This window comes from Callorhinchus milii, unplaced genomic scaffold (genome assembly GCF_018977255.1).
Source record: "Callorhinchus milii isolate IMCB2004 unplaced genomic scaffold, IMCB_Cmil_1.0 Scaffold13, whole genome shotgun sequence".
In the NCBI taxonomy this organism is placed as follows: Eukaryota; Metazoa; Chordata; class Chondrichthyes; order Chimaeriformes; family Callorhinchidae; genus Callorhinchus; species Callorhinchus milii.
The window spans coordinates 4,554,816-4,564,450 of NW_024704754.1; the positions used below are offsets into that span (position 1 = coordinate 4,554,816).

The following is a 9,635-nucleotide window of genomic DNA, read 5'->3' on the forward strand; positions in this document are numbered from 1 at the left end:
TTTCATGGGGTGTGTGTTGTGGATTGAGGTGTGTTGTACTATATGACAAAAAACAATGGAATGGATATGACAGAGAGCTTTGTGGAACTGAGTTACATAACTTCTGTCCTTTTACATTGATTTAGTTCATGTAAGAACACACAGTGGTTCAGAACAAACCTACTGGTTCAGCTTGTTTTGGCCGCTAGTTGTTTTACCTTGTGTTAATTTGTATCAGTCACACAGCCAACTCACACAACAGATCAGTCTTTGGCACAATCAATCCCTCGTTGAATTCATCTTTTCATGTGGGACTTGCGGATTTATTATCGAGTGTTTTCCACAGTGAGCAGCTTCAACCTTTTCAAAATAATAATAATCCTTGCATTTGATACAGCGCCTTATCACGTCTTCTAGACGTCTCAAAGCGCTTTACAGAATATACTGTAATTGACTGTATTATTGGGGCGAAAATCCCAATAAGCTCTCAATAACTCGACCCTGGCTTAACTTGTCACTACCACTTAAGTCATCGTGCTGTTAATATCCGGGACGCATTTATTTGTGTATTTATACACACGCCTAACACGCCACTGCTGATAACTCGCCACTATGAGCTCTATTCCCTTGGAGTGATGAGTTATCAGCAATTTAGTGCCTTGGGACATCCTCCCGATGTGAAAGGCGCTTTACAAATGTAATTTTGTATTGTATTTCTATGTTGTATTTACTGCCAACGCAAATGGGTTTAATGGTTTGCTGGCTACAGGCTGAGCACACAAACATCCTCGCACACACTGTGGACTTTGTGCTCCTTTCCAACTGCAAAAATAATGCCTAAATAACTAAATATGCAGAAGATTTAAGTAGAATTAGAACAACGTCCAGGAACACATCCTAATAATAATAATCCTTGCATTTGATATAATGCCTTATCACGTCGTTGAGACGTCTTAAAGAGATTCACAGAATATACTGTGATGTGAATTGACTGTATTTTCTGGACGAGACACTTAATATTGCTTAATAAAGACCTAGGACACAAGCAAGATGAAGCATAAGGCAACCAGGCTGGAGGGTTCACCTCTGCCAGGACTATCCTGAATCATTGGTGATGCTGAGATCTTTCATAGAGTCCTGTAGCTCAGTGGTTAGAGCACTCGCTTTGCAAGCGAGAGACCTGAGTTCAATTCCAGACAGGGCGAAACCTTGGGCAAGTTTCCTTACTCACACGCCTAATAATAATCCCTCAAAAAAAAAAACCAAAACAATAATTAAAATTGGTCATTTTCAATCTACGACTGTTTGTGGGACATTGCTGTGCGCAATTGGCTGCCGCGTTCGCCCACAAATATACAGTCAATTCACTTTACAGTGTGTTCTGTGAAACGCTTTGGGACGTTCTCTCGACGTGAAAAGCGCTATATCAAATGCAAGGATTATTATTATTATAGGAGGAAATGTCCAAATGCTTCACTTTTTTTATTATAAAAACGAAACATTCGACTCGTTTTCTTTGCTCCTGTGCAAACCGCTGCCTTGAATTACTATTGTGAGCGAAGGTTGAGATTTCCAGGGTTACTGGATCAAATTTGACATCTCCTGTGTTATCCCTAAAAGCAGGTTTTGTGATCGCTCCCAGCACAAATGGATTTTATGCTTTATTGGATACGGGCTGAGCATAAGCCTGGTCACACAGACCGTGGACTGTAGCATTCACTGGATGTGCTCTGGGAGCTAAAATGACAACCTTTTCCTTTGTAGCTTTTCAAATCATTGCAAACAAAGAAGAGAATAGAGCAGTGAATTGGTCACTGACTCTCACACAAACCCAGTTAGCACTCAGTTACCAGTGCCAATACTGTACAAGATTTGCTCAACATATATTTTGCCCACAAAATATACAATCGATTCACTTTGAGACGTCTCGAAAACGTGATAAGTCGCTACATCAAATGCAAGGATTATTATTATAACATTCCTTGTCTGTGAGTTTCTGCACAGATTAACAGTGTACAAACATTTCCTGTCAAATGTTTTGTGTTTGTCTGTAAGCATTTTCATTCATGTTATTTGAGCCCATTTTAACAAGTCAATAATTTGCTCATCTACAAAATAGTCACTATCTTTAACAGTAATTCCTATGAAGGAACAGTGATAATGCATAGTACGATACAATGGTATTATTTCCTCTAATGAAGACAGAAATGGACTTCTTTGTCTTATCTGCAAAGAACAGAAATGTTCCTGTGTTTCTCAACGTGCCCAGTTCACAAGAATAAAAGGGGCTGGGTTTAAATGGAGATGTGCCCAACACATGTGTTTGTATTGACAATACCGCAACATATTGTCATTATTGCTTCAACACATTGAGCAACAGTATTTCAGGGAAAATATATTTATTTAATAATACTCCTTGCATTCGATATAGTGCCTTATCACGTCATTGAGATGTCTCAAAGCGCTTCACAGCATATATTGTAAAGTGGATTGACTGTGTTGTATTTAGTGGGCAAAATGTGGCAGTTCAATTGCACACATCTCAGCAGTGTCCTACAAACAGTTGTGGATTGAGTGACTAAATTTTTTTTTAAAAAAGGGACTATTACCCTCGAAAGCTATCTGCCCAATCGACTAACAACCGGGTTCCTATTTAGTGCTAGTGAAGCAGGCGTGTGGAGTAAGGAAACTTGCCTAAGATTTCGCTCTGCTCGGGAATCAAACCTGGGTCCTCTCGCTTACGGGGCGAATGCTCTAACCACTACGCTACAAGACTTTCAAGAGGTCATTTGTTAGAACCTTTTGTTGGTGACAGGCTACATCTCAACAGACAAAATGATCCAAGTGTCAGCAAGTCAGTAGTTAAAGGCTGCAGAATATATTCTACAATTATTACCGCCACTCTTGCCACAGAACTGAAGCAACAAGAAAATAATCCAATGCTGGAAATTAAGAAGTCAGATCTTCATTGGGGAACCTTTTTGAACAGAAGTGGTTGATATTTTGTGCTAAGTTTTGCACTTGAGTCTGAACACCGTCCAGCTGTATCAATAGCAATGTGTCTTGAAGGCATCATAACAGCTGGCAAGTGTTCACTTGATTCTCAATTAATATGCACAGTGCCACCTTCCACAGGCACTGAGGTGAGAAGTGAATACAAATAAGAGGCTGTAACACACTGACTGGTTATAGCACCTCCATGCTTTGTTGCTGATTAATCGATCTCGTCCTCTGAACATAACTCAGCTGAGTTAGCTCCAGGCAATGGTAGGATTTTATTGAACGCTTTATTGTTCTTCTGCGAAGGACTCACCCCTGCACAGCAGTCCGTGTGTGTTCTCTTCATCCATCACCCGGTCCGCAGTAGGGTCAAATAATAACACGCCAGTTTTTAATAAACATCAGTATACGTGCTTAGAAACATTTCATGTCACATCGATCGCAAAAGTAGGGCTGAAAATCAAAATGGAAACACTAAACTTCAAAAGTTCCAAAGTTTGCTTTTTATTATTGGCGAGTTTACCCATCGCTTGCTGGTAATTAATTGAAATGTCTCAATCGAACGACGTTACCAGAGTTCCCTGGCTGAAGGAGCGATACCAGCGAGATGGGAAGAGAGCTGACCGGCAGAGAATGAAGATCTTCCTATACCTGTCACAAACACTGCTGGTTCCCTGCGGCATTGCGAGAGGCCGCTGTGGTTCGTTGTGGCTCACTCCCCTCACGGGGGGTACCCACTGTCACCGGCAAAGGGCAGAGCGACTGGAGGAGGCTGAAGCTGATATGACACCCAGCAGGCTGCACCTGTGCAGTGCCTCGCATCCCTCTGGTCCCATCCATCTGCTGCACATGCTCACTGACCCCTCCGCTCTCAGCTGCTGTAAGCTTTCCGATTAGCCGCTATCACTGTTCTTTCTGCAGGAACAGCAGAGAGAAAACACAACCTCACAAGCTCTCGGAACCAGTTTGTAAATGTTACTGAGGAGAAGCTCCAACAGGACTGTGGAAGGTCCAACGCTGAACACTTCATTTGGGGTTCAAGAACAACAAATTGCATATTTATAGTGCCCTTCACTGAGAGCGTCCAGGTCTCTGTATTGTCTCAATAATCCTTGTATTTGGTCGTGAATGTCACTTTGGGAGGACGTCTCAAAGCGCTTCACAGGATATAACGTAAAGTGCAATAATCGTGTTTTGTAGGTGAAACACAGTGGCTAATTTGCCCACGGCAACATAGCATACATAGCGATGAAGTGAATGACCGATTTTATTGGGTGGATAGTTGGCCAGGACACTGGACAGAGAGACTATGAGATGCTCAGTTATTGAATTTAGCTGTTTTTTGGGGGAGAAACTGTATTCACATCACATTCAGATACAATAAAAAAAACATTTTTTTGTATGCGACACATCAAGAATTTTCTTTAATTTGCACAACCAGAACCAGATAACGTTGTCTTATTTTATTACCTAATAGGATTTGAAAGAATAATAATAATCCATGCATTTGATATTGCGCCTTATCACTTCGTCGAGATGTCTCAAAGCGCTTCACAGGATATATTGTGAAGTGAATTAACTGTATAATTTGTGAGTGAAACGCGTCAGCCAATTGCGCACAGAATTGTCCCACAAACAGTCATGGATTGAGTGGCCAAATTATTATCATTATTTTTGTCACGCAGCGTGAATCTGCATCAGAAGTGTTGACGTTAGGAGCCCAGGACCAAATTACCAATAACAACAACAGTTTGCATTTATATAGCGCCCTGTAAGGCTCTCTATCAAATGCATGGATTATCATTATTATTATTCAGAGCTCACAGGTTACGATGACTGTTGATGAAGCTCAGTCCACTGATGTCTGAGGTGACAGGCCTGGAATCAGACTCAAGCTGCTCAAAAGAGGTGCAGTGTCCATTCAGGGCAAATGGACCACACGCGCCTTTGATTTCATCTGAAGTGTGAAGTGTCACGGGTTGTGTTAGAGGAAGCCAGCGCGTCCAGTCTTGCTTGTCATGTGTGAGGACACGGCGCTGTTTAAATGTAGATTTACTCTCCCACTGGTGCTGACACTATCACACTGCTCTTCCAGTGTCAGTCTCTGACAGCGCCTCCTGATTAAACCATGCATGTGTAACTTGCTTAAGGAGACGCTGTGTAACACAAAGACCTGGTGAAATAGGTCATTACAGCCCTGCAGGGATGATTATAGCTAACTAGAACATATACACTGTGGGTCAGGAAGTTTCAACACTTTGAGAGTCAGGAAATTTCAACGCCTTGATCTAGTTCTTATTAATAAAACACATATTAAAAGGTACAGAAGCCTCAAGTGTAGCTTAACTGGGTTTTTTTCTCCGAAATGTTGTCCGTAGCATTTTCAAACGGGGGCGGCCAACTTTTAAGCAGGTCCTTAAACGCCTAAGTTTTGAAACCGTCTTTCTACTTTGAATGAGTTTAAGAACTACAGAAAACAACAACACGTTACACGTTACATGTTACGTGTCTTTCACGTTGGGAGGACGTCCCAAGGCTCTGGACAGTCAGGGCTTTGGACACGAGCAAGGGGTTGGGATCAGGAAGAGTGGAGGGCTGGGAGAGTGGAGAAAGGAGGGTGACTAAAGGCATGGTCGAAGAGGAGGGTCTTGAGATGGGTCCTGAAGGAGGCAATGGAGGGGTCGAGGAGAAGGGACTGGGAGATAGAAATTCCTGAATTCAGCAATTTGAGAAATTCTGCCCACTCTAAAATGTTACTTTAGTGGAGTAAATCTAGACCTGGGTGAAATTTCTTCCCTTTTGTCTGTATAGGAAGAGAATGGATTAGTTTTTTTTTAGGTGGGGTTGAAGATGAGGGTCTTGAGGCAGGTCTTGAAGGAGGCAATTACGTATATCTCGCCCCCTACACATGGAAATATCCCTGGTCCCTAATTTTGCAGGATGAGTAAATACGCAAGAAAGTAAAAGCCTCCATTATACTTTGAAGCGACTTCATGTCTGTGAGGTTTTTTGTGTGTTGTTGAACGCAGGGGCCACCAAAGACATGGGAAAGATGCTGGGAGGTGATGAAGAGAAAGACCCAGACGCGCAGAAAAAAGAGGACGAGAGACAGGAGGCTCTCCGACAGCAAGAGGATGAACGTAAGCAGAAACATATCCGAATGGAGGCCGAGAGGGAAAAAGTACGGCAGCAAATAAGAGATAAGGTACAAAAGCTTATTTCTCCCTTCACTGACAAGCCAAACCCACAGCTAAAGTTGTCTGTTTAGATCAGAGTGGTTCAACTGGTGGCCCACGAGCCGATTTCATCCACCCTTTCTCCTCACCCCCTCCATTTCGTTCGGCCGACCCACTCTCTCCACACCTACTCCATCTGAGAAGCTACTGGAAGTCCAGCTTCACTCCTCCAAACCACGCTTCGGCCACGAGAGAGAAAATAGCGGAAAAAGAAAACATTAGTTTTAACACCTTATCTGTCGCGCAAAGCAAATCTCAGACCTGTTCTGTCAAATGCAGCAGCTCTTTAACGATTACAATGCCTGGTAAAATCTGGATTACATTTAGCTAAAGAGGTGGACACACCGCATGCCATTGGTGAAGCGCTTTGAGGCGTCTCGAAGACATGATAAGGAACTATATCAAATGCAAGGATTACTATTATTATTATTATTATTAAAGTCGCACATAAGGAATTGATCTGGCATTGATCCAATCACTGAGACCTCAGTCTTACATGGCTGTGTGCTTACACTTTGATATCCTGTTTTGGGGGCATTTGCTACATTAGCACGGAACTAAAATGCATGGAGTTAGCATTGCGAATGGAGTTACTCCAATCTGCATGAGACGCAGCCCTGTGTTTGCCAGTCCTGATTTTCAATGAGGTTTCCTCTGGAACTGATTACAGGCTGGGGCTCAGATTGGAGAACGAAGACTCAGCGATATTGTGGCTTGGCCCCATTCTGGTCAGTTTCCTGCTGCTCAGACACACAGTGAACCATGGCTCCTGAGAATTATTTCATTTTCCACCTCAACGGGCGCTTCTCTTACTAAGTCAAGGGAAGGATTCTTACCTCCACACTGGACTTTCACAGTGTATAAGAGAACAGCTGACAAAAACATGCAATGGGCTGCAAGTCAGGGCCGTGTTTGACAACAGTGTTCACAATGAAAAGGAAGAACAAGGATAATATTGGCATTCATTAGAAAAGAGTAGCCCACACATATCAGAATGTCGCCAATCAGATCAATCTGAGGAGATAGGCCGTAGTTATTGTATTTTCTTTTATACTGTCAAGGAAAGAAACAAAGATATTACTTTCTATTATCCCAAGACATTTCTTTCAAGAACAAATGCGAGGTACTACTGAACCTTAAGCTCTTGCAGCTGTGAATTTCATTCAAAATCAATGTTATCTCCAATCTTCAATAACCTGCTCGGTGACAGAGATAGACATCTTGCAGAATTTTGAAAGCTCTCATTGTAGCCTTTCACTCCTGTGTTGCATTAGCTGAAATGCTCTAATCTGTATGCTTGTGCCTTAAATATCCTGGGTTACCTATAGAGGCAGGCAGCAGATACATCTATTTTCTTACCCTTTTCTGGCCTGTTGTTCATCTGTCACTTGCGAATCCAATGATTAATCAACTGAACATTGACCCATTCAGATTCAAATCATCAAATTGGATTGTAACCTTACACTTTTTCCCTCTGTCTTTGCTGAATTCCTGAAATATGTTTAAAATCTCGAGCATAGTCCTGGCAGGATAATCAGAGTTATAGTTTACTGGAACTCTCTCCCCAAATCCTTCCAACTCACACCTTCCCTCTGGGTTTTCATTAAGTTTTCGACCCATCTCCTCCACCCCCTCCCTCCTCCACCCCCGTGCCTTCAGTCACCTCTTCCCACCATTCCCCCCTCTCTCACCTCAGTCTCTCTGAAGCTGTGTTATCCTGCGTGAAAGGCACTGTATATTGTTGACAAGCTGGCTCAATAAAACATTCCCAAACTACATTGCAGCGCTCCAGTGTGAGGGGCGATATATAAATCCATTTCCTCCCTCCCTCTCTCTCTCCCTCTCTCCCACACACACACACGCTATCTCATAATTACCCCTTCACATAGACTTGCACGACCACAACTCACTCTATCCGTCCACATTGTTGTTTGTGAACGTTGTAGTATTGTCACTAGACTGAAGGAGTTAGAATTGTTCATTTGCTAATTGGATAGCAACTGGCGCTGTGCCCTATTACTGTTGCCAGTGTTCCAGTCAACTGTGTCTTTGACAAACACACAGTTCAATGCTAATTTCCAGATTTATTATATCAGTGTCTAGTCCCATCTTACATTGCAGTGTCTAGTTCCACCGCAACAAAGCTGGCACGCTAACCAATGCGGCAGCACATACATTTTTCCCCTCCCAAAATACACTGTCAATAAATCCATTTTACTGTATATTCTGGAAAGCGCTTTGAGGCATCTCAAAGACGTGATGAGGCGCTATATAAGAATTCCTTCAAAAAAATAATAATAATGATTTGGTCGCTTAATCCACGACTGTCTGCGGGATGCAGCTGTGCACAATTGGATGCCGCGTATCGCTCACAAAACATACAGTCAATTCACTTTACAGTATATTCTGTGAGGCGCTTTGAGACGTCTAGAAGATGTGATAAGGCGCTGTATCAAAGGCAAGGATGTTTATTGGTATTATCCATTGTTCTAGCTGGCTCCTGATGCTTGCTTTCATTACATTACAGTACGGACTAAAGAAGAAAGAAGAGAAGGAAGCGGAGGAGAAAGCTGCGATGGAGGCCCCAATAGAAGGCAGCTTGACTCGTCCAAAGAAAGCGATACCTGCTGGCTGCGGTGATGAAGACGAGGATGAGGAAGAGAGCATTCTCGACACTGTGCTTAAGTACCTTCCCGGCCCCCTTCAGGACATGTTCAAGAAGTAATTGAACGGGGTGGGGGTGGGAGGGGTGGGGGGTGGGGGCGGGAAAAATGCTTTATATTGTAAATTATTTTAAGTTCTTAGGGTTTACATATGTTTTGACCATATTCAAAATGAATTTCCTTTTTTCTCTAACTTGAGTAAAAACGCTTAAAAAAAACTCCTATTGCAATATACTTACAAACAATTTTTTGTGCCTCTCTATGATGTAAGCCATGGTGAGGAGGGGGGGGGGGGCTGTGATTGAGCATGGAGTCTGTGAGACCTTCCGGTCTCGTGTCAACTTCTAATTGCCTCTGTTATAGAGTTCACATGTGCTCGCGTAATATTGAAACTCTCAACCTCACGACTTGGCAGTATTAATTTGTCTTCAACTGTTGAGCTTTTCTTCTGTATTGCAGACTTTTTTTGGAGGTTGCCTTTTTTCAGTTGCCATATTGGTAAGTGTGCTGTAATGTGACTTGGTCGTTGGCTATTGCAGGAGAACTTGGGGTTGGCATGCAGCCAGGCACCCTGTGTCGTTATGTGTTTAAGATCAGACAATTTTCACCATGATTTCTACTGAGATTTTTAAAAACAAAAGTTTTATGCAGTCGTGATTTTTTTTGGTAGCAAAATCCTTGCATGGTTTGCTAAAAATAGTGAATCTGTGCAATGTTATTATGGAGATGCCTTTCTTTTAATGAAACAGCAATTTGC

General features: G+C 42.5%; 1 protein-coding gene across 2 annotated transcripts in view; it reads left to right on the forward strand.

The window, feature by feature from the left end:
- LOC103186943 (complexin-2) overlaps positions 1-8,970 on the forward strand; it is a 47,682-nt gene extending 38,712 nt beyond the window's left edge. For both annotated transcript variants that reach the window (XM_007906229.2, XM_042340141.1), the window contains 2 exons: positions 6,009-6,184; positions 8,743-8,970. In XM_007906229.2, coding sequence (XP_007904420.1) covers positions 6,009-6,184; positions 8,743-8,940 — 374 coding nt within the window. In that variant the 3' untranslated portion in view covers positions 8,941-8,970. The remainder of the gene's footprint in view (positions 1-6,008; positions 6,185-8,742) is intronic.
- The last annotated feature ends 665 nt before the right edge of the window (positions 8,971-9,635 follow it).